The 14,552-nt window shown below is 45.2% G+C and overlaps 1 protein-coding gene across 3 annotated transcripts in view; it reads left to right on the forward strand.

Moving 5' to 3' along the window:
- Positions 1-14,552, forward strand: part of cadpsa (Ca2+-dependent activator protein for secretion a) — a 130,249-nt gene that overhangs the window by 28,753 nt on the left and 86,944 nt on the right. For all 3 annotated transcript variants that reach the window (XM_079341817.1, XM_079341818.1, XM_079341819.1), the window contains exons 4-5: positions 14,189-14,269; positions 14,355-14,552. The exon at positions 14,355-14,552 is cut by the window's right edge and continues 39 nt beyond it. In XM_079341817.1, the coding sequence (XP_079197943.1) occupies positions 14,189-14,269; positions 14,355-14,552 (279 nt within the window). The remainder of the gene's footprint in view (positions 1-14,188; positions 14,270-14,354) is intronic.

Below are 14,552 nucleotides of genomic sequence, written 5' to 3' on the forward strand. Positions count from 1 at the left end.
ATGCTCTTCCTCCTCCCATTGAAACTCCCTCCCCTCTCCTGCCTCTTTCCTTTCCTCTTATTTACTCTTTCCAATGTGGACCTGAGGAGGATTTGATAACAATAAAAAGCCTGAAAATACAGATTCAGCTTTAACGTCCGGTCCATATGTTGCTGTTTTTACGAGGTTCAGGATTTGTTTTGAGGTGATGATTAAAGGAGCAATCAGAAAAGAGATATAGTAAATGACTCTATAACTCTCAGACATGATGGAAACCTGCTGTGTTGAAGTGCTGGCCTCTCATTCTGCTCCTGAATGGTCATGAACATGTCGTTGGGCAAACACTCCTAATCAAAGGATCTCCTGTAAGTGCTTGTTTTTGCAAATGATTGGCTCACATTAAAATCCTGCAGCATTAAAGAAACGATCCCTAAAGAGATCAAATCGATCTTTATTGCACATCAAGGCGATACATTTTTGTGTGCTGGCTCCGGAGTCAGCTTTATGAAAGTTACAGGAGAGAAAACCAACAACAAATGTTCCGACCAATAATGTGCTTTCCTCCTGCAGCACTGTGTGTTAAGTGTGTCCATGACGGGGAGGTCAGAGCCGATGATCCTCTCTGCAGTTTTAATGACCCATTGAAGCGATTTTTCTCCCAGCCAGTGTGGTGGATTCATACTGCACTGGGATGCTTTCATGTATTTTCTCGGCCCAAAAGAAATGCTATGCTTTTGGTCTGAATATACTTTGAATCCCATATTGTTCAACATTGTCAGTCTGTGATACCTATCGAGTCATTTTTGCATAATTTGCAGCTAAAAGATGCTAACCCCCCCCCCCCCCTCATTTCAGCCATTGCCTGAAACAGTTTGTTTCAGCTGCTGTCTCTTTAAGGCCAACCTCCCCACGTGCACACTTTCTCCTGATTGGCCAGCTCTCTGGAAGCCTTCAGGGTTTGGCAGAACGCTGCAGGGCTGCCGGAGGAAGGCTTCGCTGTCCTGCGCCCAGAAGAGAACATGTATGTGGAGTTACGTAGAGGCTTGAAGCCGCCTCATTGTATTCTTAGTGTCATCATATCGGGGATTTGTCATGCGATTTGCAGAACAAGCTGCTCAGCACCCTCTGCTGGCTTGTCCTGGGATTACTCCAAGATTACGTCAGGATCTGAAACTTTGCCATGTTTAGTATGGACGGTTGGGGAATGAGGTCCTTTTTCTGTTTCGGGGGAAACTCAGAAGCAAATAAAGTTTCAAGATTACATTTATTTGTCTTTTTTGTTTATTTAAATGCATACTTGAAAAAGATGAAATTCTGTTTTCTGTTTTCCCAGCCCCTCCAAAAAACTGCATAGTCAAGACTCGGAGAGGCCGCCATTTCTCCTCTGTGGTTTCAAATAGATGTATTTGTTAATGAGTTTTGCTGTGTTGTTTCCAGACCATCCAGACTCCGGCACTTTTCTATTCAGCTTTGATTATAGTTGAATATAATTGAAAAACAATTTGAGAGTCAAACATGGAAAGAAATCAAAGTTTGTTTTTTGTATGCATGCTGCAGCCGCGTTGTTTGTACTGTGAGTGAGCTAGTTAACAGGCTTTTGAACACCAACAGCAGCAGCAGCAGATTAGATGATTTCTCTCCAAACAAACATCATAAAGAGCAGCGGGTCAGAAAGAAGGGGAGGGAAGTCTCTTCTGATGAATGCGCCTTCGGCTGTAATGATCGCAGGAGCAGGGAGACAAATTGAATTGCAGGCCATGGCAGCGGATGTGCGGTGATGGAAGAAGGGAGTGGGTGTTCTTTTCCTTTTTATCAGATGGGTTTCAGCCATTAGAGCTGCGGTGGAGAAAGCAGTCACTGAAAGCCTCTAACTGGTCCGAGTCAACACCCCGAAGCGCTGCGAGAGCTGGAACAGTCCACGAGTCCATCGCAAATAATCAATGAGGAAATCAATAAACAATTAAAGCATCTGATTACGAAAAAAAAAGAGCAATGAATCAGCTGTGACATCCCTTTTGAGAAACAGGCTAATGCCCAGTGATTTACAGTGAAACAGTTATAATGTCATTTAACAAAGACATCGTCTCCATGAGTCCCCTGAGCTCCAGGGACAGCCAAGGACTCACAAGTTTATCTTATCCACGAGCTATGCAGCGTCACTGTTTCACTGAGTCAGAGAGGCAGGAACAAAAACAACAACCTCGGACATTCGTCTCCACCATTACTGTGACAGCTAATCTTAGCTTAAAGGCTGTGATACTTTTTTTTTCTCCACTATTTTAAGGTGAGCTGAGGAGGAGTGTGTTCTGTTGTTTGTTGAAGGAGAGGAGCGATCACTCCTCAGTCTCCTCCTCTCTGCTGGGCTTCTGTGCGACCCGGGTTAATGCGCGTACATGCAGCAACTGAGACTGGCAGCTTCCACGTAGCGTGCGGCGATGTGGAGAGCCGTCCTCGCCCGTCGGGTGGGCGGTACATGTGTGACGTCACACCAAAGCTATGAATAGATGTGAACCCCTGGTGATCTCTTGGCCTCTTATCTCTGCTCTCTGATAACACAAACGACAGCCGAGACACACGGGGACTCAGCAAAGACCTGCTGCTCTCCTCGCCCATCACAGACCTCCAACACTTTGATGTACGTCGCCACTGTTTGGTTGACATTTGGCCTCGGCAGATTGCGTGCAAGTGAGGAGGAAATGTGTAAAAAAAAAAAAAAAAAAAAGAAGAAAAAACACACCTCAAACACCTTCCTGAAACATTTCAACGTGTGTGTGTGTGAGCAGTGCACAGACGGAGCTCGACGGACGCTCAAACACTCCCCAGTGCCCTTTATCCTCTTGGATGTGGTTGTCATGGCAACTGTACACAGAGGCTACCATGCACTGCCCCCCTCCCTTTCTTCCTTATTCCCCCTGTCCCCGTCCCTGTGATTGCTTTTTCGTTTAATCACGATCAGGGTTCGGGCTCGTTAATCCATCCAGAGGAGACGGCGGCGTGTTGAAACAAACGGAGAGAGGAGAAGATTAGCAAACAGGAGGAACGCCAAAAGGACGTGCCGCTGGTTCAACGGTGAAGCGTGTCGTCAATCAATCAACTTAATCGTCACTTATCATGTAAAATGCATTTAAGGGGGGAATATGAAAGCCCACTCAGTTCCCTTTAATTGGTTCTCCATCAATTATGAGCATGGCGGTCTGCGTGTGTCACACGTGTTTGCTCGCAGGCGTTGTGGCGTGACCTGGTGATAAAGTCCTTCTATACTGTACAATATCACGATGCTACCTTCACAGGGGGTTTGTAACAGATGCTTTTAATTTGACTCCTTTACGGTTTACTTTACTTCCTTTTTTGATAACAAACGTGCCTTTTATTGTAAAGGTACACGGGTCCCTCTGAAACGGGCATCAGACCTGACTTGGTCTGTGAGATCTGAGCCAGAGAGACCATCCACGAGATCATTTGCTCAAGTGGTCGGCAAATATCCTTTGTGGGGAAAAATGGTGTTGCATCTGGCGTCTGAGAGCGCCATGGCAGCAGCAGACGCGTCTTCCCCCTCCTATCATGAGAGCGAAACATCGGCAGGAAGTGGCTGCAGACCTCCAGCGGACTGGCGGGATGCTTTGCTAGGATTCAGCTGCTCGCTAGCTCGTGTGTGTGTTGAGGATGCTGTGCGTGTGACCGAGGAAACTCCGCCCTGATTGAACATGAGCAGTGTGAGCAGCACGTCACACGTGAGCTTCCTAAACTCTTCTTTTGTTCTGTGTGAGTTGAAATACCATCATCAATATTATATCTAGCAGTGTCCAAATTTTTTTTCAGTGGTTTTTATTGACAAACTTTAGTATTCACAGACTTGGGCGTACTTTCAGATGGGGCTCCGTTAGGGATGTTTCCTACGGTCACTGCAAAATTTGCGCATTTTGATGGTATAATAGTTTGTCAGCCTTCGGGGACCCCTAAGTGGTCTGAGGCCCCAAGCAGCACCTCTGCCTGGCTGGCTTCGAGGTCCGGCTCACCATCATGTAGTGCATGCAGTACGGATAAGAACATCATCCAACCCCTGAACTGTCCCTTTAATACCTTTTGCTTCATGCAACAGCTGGTGCAGGATGTCTCCTCTGACTTAGTTGGCTCTTTCTGATGATCTCCGGGTCCAGGTCCAGGTCCGGGCCTGCCTGAGATTCTTTTTAAATTTTAAAACTCTGAATAAACAAAAGAACGCTCCCCTTGTTTTCTCCACTGGACGTATCTGTGAGCATGACTTGAGTTGCCTGGCAGAAGGATAATTACGTTTGCATTCCAGTTACGTGTTGCAGCTCCCGGGCTCTGCTTCTGCTCACGCTGCCTCACTGGCTCACGTAACGAAATTACTTACACCTGTGCTTTTTCCTGCTGTGACGAGTCATGAGTCGGAGAGCTGAGTCTGTAGCTCGGCGAGACGAGCAGATGCTTCACAGTAAAATGACCTGCGATTATCACTTACAACACGCCTGATGTTACTTCTCTGTTTCAATGTAAGAGTCCAGAGCAGAGATTTTGGTTTTGACATTGCAAGCACAAGCAAATTATTTTTTTAACGGCTGTCTGAGCAGGTTCTCAGTCATCCAGGTCGTCGGTAAATTCAAAGCGTCGCAGACAGAAAGATTCACGTGTTTCATCATTAGTTGGGTTTTGCATGTATGATGAAAGTTCAGAAAATATCATAATCACATAACAAAAGAGAGGTTAGATATCGTTCTGCTGCAGCGTGTTCGTAACGTAATATTTATCAGTAGTGATGCTCCGTCCACCACAAGGTTTTAGTCGACCACTGCATGGTGGTGCTTTCCAATCCAGAGTGTAACCTCGCCTCTCGCCCAATCACAGCTGGGGTCGGCTCCAAGCCCCCCCACGACCCCGAACAGGGAAAGCGGTCGAGATAATGGATGGATGGATTGGACTTCCTCAGACATCATGCGCTCTAAATTCCCAGTTGCCTCTCTAATGACATAAACTAATGGGAGGGTTAGCTGGGGCTTCACATGATGAGCTCAGCGGTGTGAATGCATATCCCATAAATCTATGGCTTGTTCTGAGAGGACCAACGTTTACATGCAGAAACTACAGATGTGCTTTTTTTATTGTGAGTCAGTCTGTTATTATGTATAAGACTGGACAGCTCGTCTCTGAAGCTGCAAAGTGAAGCTGCTGCACAAGAGCTTTAAAGGGATACTTCACCCATTTGCATGAAGCTGTGTATCATTAGATGTCATATTGCATCATGTGATGCAATGTGACGGTTTTTGCATCACATAAAGAAAAGAAAAACATATTTTTCTCGTCTCAGGGCAAAATGAGGGCTGGATTCACGACCATTCAACACTACTACCATGTTTCTAATGATACACAGCTTCATGTAAATGGGTGAAGTATCCCTTTAAGCTTCGCTACTTTTACAACAGAAGCCGCCTGAAGGGGGCGACAGATTCACCCCGCTAAACAAGCATGCACTTGCCTCAGCTGGTTTCTTTCTCCTCTGCAGTTTCTCTCTCCTGTACAAATGTGGACACCTCTAACTTTACAAAATAAAAAAAAACTACCTTGAAAAACTCAATTAGTTTAGAAAGCAATGGATGCACAAAAGAGTTGGAGCCTTTGGGTGAACAAAGTGAGGCGGCGCCGGTGAAGAGAAGCAGATACAGGAGACTCTCTGGAGCTCGGCTGTATCAGAGGGTGTTACTTCCAATATTACTTTCTATCTTATCTTTCATTTTCCATTCATAGCTGAATCTCTTCACAGCCCGAGACACCAAAAAAAAGAAAAGAGAAGCTTTTATATATCCACTCGTCTCTGTCTTGCAAGTGACAGCCGGGGAGGGATGAGATGTGGCACATAGGGGAAAAGCATCAGGCGAGCAGAATAGACCGGTAGCAGAAAAGGAGAGCAGTGTGGACAGTTTGTTTCTGAATGAAGAAGCCAGGTGCATTTTACTGAAGGACTGGAGACTGCAGGGTGAAATGAGGACACATGCAGGATTAATGTTGAGAGCGAGAGGACGACCATGAACACATCCGCTTCTTAAGAACGGCAGCTGAGAAGGCAACAAACAGCAGAGGGAACGCCTGAGTCACAAAATGAAAATGTTTGTTTACATCTGACAAACACACGGGCTGAAAAGAAGGAGATCTCAGGATAACGCCCTGAAATCATTTTATTTCTAACTTTGAGTTTCTGATTCTGTCTTAGTTTAAGAAAAGACAGGATGAAGCAGACGTCCTCAGGCGCTGCCAGCGCGACAACAAAGAAATCACTTTAGTTTGATTATTTGAGGGGAATTTAGTGATGGATCATTTGGATTTTAGCAGTCGTGCTTCATTTTAGGGTAAATTATCCTCTTAGTATGAAACAGTTAAGAATACAAATGAACTTTTTGCAGGAGGAGGTTTTAGTCTGTTTGTGCTCCAGTCATCCCTTATCTTCCTCCCGGGTCTCGCGGTGGCGGCAGGCTAAGCTAGTTGCCTCAGTTTTCCAGCTCCTCCTTGACAAGACGCAAAACTACAGATTTCTCTGCCTCTGATAACTGTTGGTAATATTTGACTCATGCAGGTACTCAACAACAAAGGGTTAAGTCCTTTTTTAATGAATTGGGATATGTCACATACTGCACCTTTAATGATTGGTTGTTGTAATCTTGGGTAAAATGTCCTCACCTGGTTTGTCCAGATTTAAAAGAATCATTTTAACTTGAGCTTCTTTGACTCCGACTCTCAGCAGAAACCAAAATAATGTACAGTTATGACACTGTGTGTTTGTGTGCATGTGCTTCATAAAATTACCATTAATAGACCCACTGGGGGAGCGGTTGTCATGACAACAGGTTTGGGCTGCCTGTTGTTTATTGAAGCAGAAACCCTGTGAGCCACAGTTTCCTCAGACCGGTGACCCGCGCGGCCCTCCTGCCCGCCCCGTTATCACCTCCACCAGCTCCACCATCGTGACGCAGGCGAGAGGGCGGAGGTGACGTGATCAGCAGTGACGTGCGTTGTAATTTCTCCTTTTTTTTTTCCCTTATGAAGGGGTTCTCGTGAAAAGTGGCAGAGGAGGATAAGTGATGAAGGAGAGCTCAGGAGGAGTTTGATCCCCGCCGTGTTTTATAGGTCGAACAAGCATCAGTGTCGCTAAGACGACGACGTGACGTTCAAACGTTGTCTTACTACAAGTTTGAAGGAAAGGAAAGATTATGAAGCTGTCAGCAGCAGCTCGGACTGAAGAGAAAACAAAAACACATTGTGGTCATACATTTATAAAGTCTGGTACAAAGTGTTCCTGTGTGTGTGTGTGTGTGTGTGTGTGTGTGTGTGTTATACCCTCCTGTTGCAGAAAAATCAGGAGTTCATGGATGAGTTCTGAGATGAATGAGGCAGAGTCTTTGTACACAGTTCCTGTCTCACTGTGTTGATGAATTACCGACGCGAATGAAGCGGTCATTGCAGAGAAATGGCGAGAACACGTTTGCATGTCACGGACATGGTTTTTAATGTTTTCATGTGGATGAAGATGTTTTAGAGGACTTGATGTGTGTGGACGGGATTTATTTATTTATTTATTTTTTAAGTGCAGCAAAACTTCCATTTAAAATAAAACAACCCCCCGTCAACATGCCTCAAGCCCTCATTTTAGTCACTTTTTAAAAAACGATCCAGGGGAACAGATTTTTGTCTTTTGATCTGAAGCAGTGTTTGCTCTTCTGTTTCCTCACTATCAAAGTTTTAACATTCACAGACGATTAGCCAAAATATAACCCACAATATGCAAACCCTCAATAATCCCTTCACATGCAGTATAATATAACAAAAAGGCATTAACAAAGATTATTCCTCACGCTCCAGGTGCAATTATTGAGAAACATTAAGTGGAGAGCTTGTTGGTCTTAGTCAATATATTAATTAAGCAGCTGCTCCTGCACAGTGACTTTTCTCCTCACATTGACGGGGCGGTCTCAGAGGATCGGGTCATTTATCTTTCAAAGAAAGCTTCTCTCTTAAATCCTGTTATTTGTCACAGTGTGGTCGGAACTTCCTCTCTCTCTCTCTCTCTCTCTCTCTCTCTCTGTGATTGCAGGTGATTGAGTTCACCTGTATAAAATAAAAGCATCTGCTGTTGTCTCGGAGTCTTGCATGAAAAAAGCTCCTCATATATCTGTTACTGGCGTCAGTAAAAACCCCTCATTTTAGCCTCTGTTCAGTTTCAGCTGCTGTCTCTTTAAGAGCCCCGTCCCCACGTGACCCGCTTTCTCCTGATTGGCCAGCTCTGTGGAAGCCTTCACATTGTAGGCAGAACGCTGCAGGGCTGCCAGGGGAGGGCTGCTCCCCAGTCCTCTGTAAGAGGTTTCACCTGCTCGCGTGTCGAAGCTTGAAGCCGCTTGGTGAAATTCTTGGTTTCATATCAGTAAACAATGGTGAGATCTGCAGAACAAGCAGTTTTAGCGCCCTCTGCAGACTCATCCTGGGATTACGCCAACATCACCTGACACTTTGCCCACTCTTAGTTTGAGCACCCAGCGTCGTCACAAGCAGAATATTTTAACCCAATGTACTGAAACGACTGGTGGTTGACTCGCTCTAACTCGACACAACGATGTCACTCAAAAATGTCCAGAAGGAGAAAATCAAATGATGAGGAAGAAAGGGGGGGAAAAGGTCATCTTCCCCTGGACGCCATCACGCCCTGGAAAAACACTCGTCTGGCTCATCTCCTTCTCGTAAAAGGGAAAATTGTCTAAAATGTCATATTGTTCTTCACAGTCGGTGTGACCTCTTTTTCTCTTTTTTAAACCATCTCAAAGAAAAGGAAAGCCATCAGCAAGTATGAACCCGCTCCTCTGGCACACGTTCCCTCCTGTGAAAGACACGTTTTTTTATTTTCATCTCCTCCTGAATGTGAGCTTTACACCTCAAGGCAGCGACTTCTGGGGATGGAGGTGTCGATGAAAGACGCACTGACGAGGAAAACAAAGTCGCCTCAGAGCAGTTTACATTCATTGAAAGGCCTCCGCCGTCTGCTGAGAGGCGAGGTCACAGAAAGCCCAACGAGGAGTAAACCGCTGCCATGGCTGTGTCTAACTCTCCTCCTGTGAAGCATTAAAAAAATCATCATTTGAAAAGTCAGTCAGCCAAGGACGCCATCTTTAAAAAACAGAACAAACCCTGCAGTATGACAGAGAAGCGACGGGAGCTGAGCTCAGCCAGCAGGAAGAAGATTCGGATGTCATTTAAAGGAGAATCATTTCAGCTTGAGAAAGAATAAGTGTCTCTGTTGTTTTAGAAGTTGGAGTCTTTGTGCCCCCCCCCCTGCTGATCCAGACTCCACAAGCAGTCTGAGATCCTGATGAAGGAGGTTTATTGCACTTCACGAGGGGCCGTCATCAAGTCGAGCAATCTCACTCCCAAAGTTTATTACCATTCCTGCAGTTTTACCAATTTAACAGACGGTGTCATTGCACCAACTTTGACTCGTATCTACAGGTTTGATCGCCTCGAAGTGAGTCTGTGCTTTCACATGGAGATCATTGGACATGCAATACCCACATCTGTGGAGAAAATCACAAGTCACTAAAGCCCCTTAAAAAGACAGATAGTGGTTGAATGTGAGCTGAATGCCAGGTTGATAATAATACAGCAGCTGTTACACTTTTTATATCTGCACCTTATGTTATAAGTACTGCTTCCTTATGTAAATACTTGCTGCCTTTTTTTACCCTGCACCACGAGACAATGCAACATTAAAGTTCATGTTTGAATGATGATAAAGAAGTGATAAAAAGAGCAGGTCCTTAAAGATAGAGCTTAAAGCACACATGCAACAGTCCTGACAGCTTGACATCACTTGAATGAAGTGCAGCCGTGCTGATTTCATGATTTGATCCGTGTTTTGTTTTAGTTTGTATTCCTGTATTCCTAGTGTTTCCTGGTGTGTTCATGTTTCCTGTGTCAGTCTTTAGTGTTTCCAGTTTTATTTGTTTTCATTTCATGTTCTCGTCTCTCACATGTTCACCTGTGTTTGAGTATTTATTCCCAGTGTTTCGTGCCTCGTTTTGTCAGATCATTTTTGTTTGTTGGACGTCGACTGTTACTGGTCATCTTCTTTACATGTTGGACTTTTTGAAAGTATGTTTTATTTTGCCTGTCTAAAATATATAATTTTTTTTGTTTCTTCAATTGTGTTTTCCATATTTGGTCCAAGACAGAATAAAACCTGAAGTAAGAAACATTTAAAGAGGATAGAAAGAATAAAAAGCTAAAACAGAGCGAACAAGTGTCTCTACATTTCTTTCCCTCCTGACTTTTTATCCGCTCGATGTAAAAGGAAGCAGCGAGGGCTGTCGCCACAGAGCCGTGTTTGATGTTAACACACTCTGCAGGTCAAGTACAGGTTCACTTGTCACTGTATTTATACTGCCTGCACGCAGCAGGGAACACCAGCCACCACACAGTCACAAACTTAAAGGAGCTTTAAAGCTGCTGATGCAATAAAGTGCACGCTGAGCTCACAGGAATCATAGGGCCTCCTCCAAAGGATGTTTGTGTTCTGCATCGACGGCTCAGGCCGAACTCAAACGGTTGCAGTGATTGAAAGTTATTTTCAAGTACATTTAAAGGTAATTTCTCGGCTGCTCGTTTGGGATATCGGACGGATCCGATGGTGTGTAGATGAACAACCTTAAAAACACCTGATGAGGAAGGAAAATGTCAGCCAGGCTTTACACAGTCAGTCGGTGCGCGGCCTCTTGAATTCTAACTTAACTTTTTATTTCTCTCTTCTCTGCGGCTGAGTTCGGACTGAAGAAAAGAAAAGAGAATGTGTCGGCCGACTTCAGAGCAAAAGAAGCAAAGTCACGAGAAACATCCACAGAAATGTGTCTTTAAAATGTAGAAGAGGAAAAGTGAAGAACAGATACTTTAAAAATGCACTCGAGACGGGAACAGCAGCTCACTCGCACGGATGTTAACTATCGGACAAAGTTTCCACCACATGCTTGTCCTTTACCTCATGCAGGACAAATAATGCTGATGATGAGTGTTGTTGTTGTCGACTATTTCACATAAAGTAACGAGTGCTTTATTGGATTCATAAAGTGACACTCTGAGTTAATGCAAACAGTGTCAGTAACCTCAACACTGCCTAACTGTGAGGATCATGTGTAGCGACCAACCCAAACATGATCTCTGCCAACACAGCGCCTCAGGGTGCTAATGAGGCTAAAGCAGGAGATTGTCTCAGGTTAGGGACGGCCTGCAGCTTCTGGGACAGACACGTTCAGACTCGGCCTGCTTGATTGATGCGGAGATGAGCTCTGGAAGTCGCGGGTGTGTGTGTGCATGCTCATAAGGTTTCTATCTTGATCTCAATTATTAAAATCGTTATCACACACATTTCTGCTCTGCACACTTTGTGATGTGATGCATGTCAAGGTGTGTGTGTGTGTGTGTGTGTGTGTGTGTGTGTGTGTGTGTGTGTGTGTGTGTGTGTGTGTGTGTGTGTGTGTGTGTGTGTGTGTGTGTGTGTGTGTGTGTGTGTGTGTGTGTGTGTGTGTGTGTGTGTGTGTGTGTGTGTGTGTGTGTGTGTGTGTGTGTGTGTGTGTCGCACATCCCTGGGAGACTGCAGTAATTCAAACGTGCTTCTCAGTCAGAGGTAACAGCAGGGGTGAGTGTTCTCTGGCAAGATGTTAATGCAGACTGTGGGAGAAAAATCAATGAGAGAGAGAGAGAGAGAGAGAGAGAGAGAGAGAGAGAGAGAGAGAGATCCCACTGAAAAAGTCCATCTCTAAGAAAAAAGGGCAGAAAAGTTCTGAGGCTGCAAACGAGCTCATTCCAGTTCAGATGTATATTCTTTAACCTGCTTTCTCTCCCACTCGTCTTCTTTCTTTGTGTCCAAGGAAAACATGTACCGGATTATCAGACAGTGTTGTGCTGTTGCCTTTTAAACCCATGCACTGCTGACAAAAGGCTAATCTTCCACATGTTCACATATATGTGGACCTCAGAGCGGGGGAGCCTTCTGCTGCAGCGTTTAGCTGAAACGACACCTTTAAAGAAGCAGGTGTGTTGGATTTAGAGCCATCTAGTGGCGGGGTTGGAGACTACAACCTCCTAAAAAACAAACTACCCTGTGCCACCAATCCAAACTTAAAACCTACAGTGTCTATGAAGCTGGAATAAAAGGTGAACCGTCCCGACGTCAGGAGACAAAGGTTGATTCAAGTTTTTTTTTTTAAATAAAACAAATATTTCAGTGCAGTTTAAAAAGCGACTTTTACTGTAAGGCAGAGGAAATACGTTATTTATATACAAGTTATAACACCAAAGGAAAATCTAGATTCTTGACTGGGCGAGTCCTCCACTCTGCTCTATGGAGGAGACATGTGGTGCAGACTGAGGACAGATGAGAAACTCTTAGGCAGTCCTACTTTAAATATCATAAAGTCCCCCCCCCCCCCCCCCCCCCTCAGGTTGAATGAAGTTATCAGAGTCTTTTGACATATTGTCCATGGTGGGTCGTCTGTCAGTTAAAGCAGTTTCTGGCTTCTCCCCTCAGCAGGCGGCTTCATGTGCCCGCTCCTTACGGCCCTTCCTGCCCACGCTTTCTCCACCATCTGCCCCCCTGTGAGGACACCACGCGTGCTTTGGAACAACAACTTTTAGAGGAAGCTGGGGGTCTGCAGCAGCCTGTCACACTGACTGTGTTCAGTTAGCCAGACTCCGGTCTAATGAAGTCTACAGACTGCATATTATTGGATGTTTACTTTTTATAACACTGCAAGAGCTGCAGCCGGGTAATACAGCATGAATAAAGGTGGAGACATTCTGTGATTTTATCTTAGAGGACAGAAGACGTTTTGTAGATTACAGTTTATTTCTGGGCTTTTATGGAAGAGACAGGAGAGAGAGAGAGAGAGAACACGAGTCAGATGTGATCCCGGGCCTCTTACTCGGACTAAGACTATGCCTCTGTACATGTGGTGCACTCTACTGTTTTAGAGACTGAAGTAAGTTCCCGGATCCCCAGCGGGTTCCCTCCATGGTTTCAAACTGTGTCAGTAATAAAAAACATGAAGTGAACCTCACGGGGGTCGAAGCCTTATGCTGAAGTTTGTTGTTGGAAAGTTTCCTGATCTCATGGCGTTGAACTTTCTGGTTTTGTGATTTTTTGTGATCCTGACCCTGCTTGTAAAAAAACATCCTTTTCTCTCCCGAGTCGTGCCTTTGTGTTTCTGGAGGCAGTGGTGACATGAATGTGATGAGGTGTTCAGGTAACGGATGGATGTGTTGTTTAAAACGTTGCAGTGAAGTATCAGAAATGCTGAGTCGTATTTGAGGTTTTAACCACAACAAAATGACACCGACGTTAAAGAATGTTGATTCCTGCTGGAGCTGATGCGTCGGTGTGCAGCGTGTTCCCGTTCGTCGCATGTTCACGTCGAAAAAGAAAACAAAAGTCCTGACCATGTTAGAATAAAAAGCGTTTGCCTCACAGCCGCAAACGAAACCACAGGTATCTTTTTTTTCCTCTTTTTTTTGAGTGTGTTCATGTGTGATCTTGCACCTTTGTGCCTGGCTGCAGATGACAGGCCTAACATTAGCTGCTCCAGCTCGCTGCTAATCAGCAGGCAGAGGGAGTATTGATCGTGCAGCCCGGAGGGAGAGCAGCTGATGAATTCCACGTGGTCATCAGATTGACTCCAGGATCCTTTTGGTCGACTGCAGAAGATTATTTATTGACAAACAGGAGAAATAATTTCCCCCAGAGGGCAGTCCGTCTGTGATTATGTCTACAAAGAGCAGCATGCAAGCTTTTAGAAGAAACATCATAAATCAGCACTGAGTGACGGAACATTCTGGATATTGTGCTGAACAGGAGCTCCGTCCTGTCTGTCCAGATGTTGGACACCATCCTCTTCATTTTTATCAAGACGCTTAAAAAACCTCGCCTCCGGTCGTTAGGTTGACTGAAAGTTAAGACTGAGGCAGGATTTCCATCATGGCGGCTGCTGCTGAAGAGCATCCAGCGCCCCCTGCAGGAACAGACGGGTGCATTGATTAATATTCACTCTGTGCAGAAAACACACAGAAGTTGTCAAAGGTTGCTGATTGATGGATTCTGATGGATCTACGTTTTGTTTCAGTCTCCTTCCTCTTGTGACAGTCTGTGTGTGTCTCTGTGTTTCCTCAGCTGGATAACCCTGACGAGCAGGCAGCTCAGATCAGAAGAGAGCTGGACGGACGTCTGCAAATGGCCGACCAGATAGCTCGGGTAAGAGATTGATGCATTTTCTGAATGCTGAATGAAAAGTGAGCATGCAGACCCTAACCAGAACATTGGCTCCTGTTTGGCTCAGTACGGCGGGAGGTTTCCCAGGTTCGCGTCCAGAGAGATGGAGGCCATGTTCATCGAGGAGCTGCGGTCCTCCGTCAACCTGCTGATGGCCAACCTGGAGAGCATGCCGGTGTCCAAAGGAGGAGAGTTCAAGCTGCAGAAGCTGAAGCGAGGCCACAACGCCTCCATCATGGACATGGGACAGGAGGACGAGAACACG

Source organism: Symphodus melops (assembly GCF_947650265.1).
Source record: "Symphodus melops genome assembly, chromosome: 4".
Classification (NCBI taxonomy): domain Eukaryota; kingdom Metazoa; phylum Chordata; class Actinopteri; order Labriformes; family Labridae; genus Symphodus; species Symphodus melops.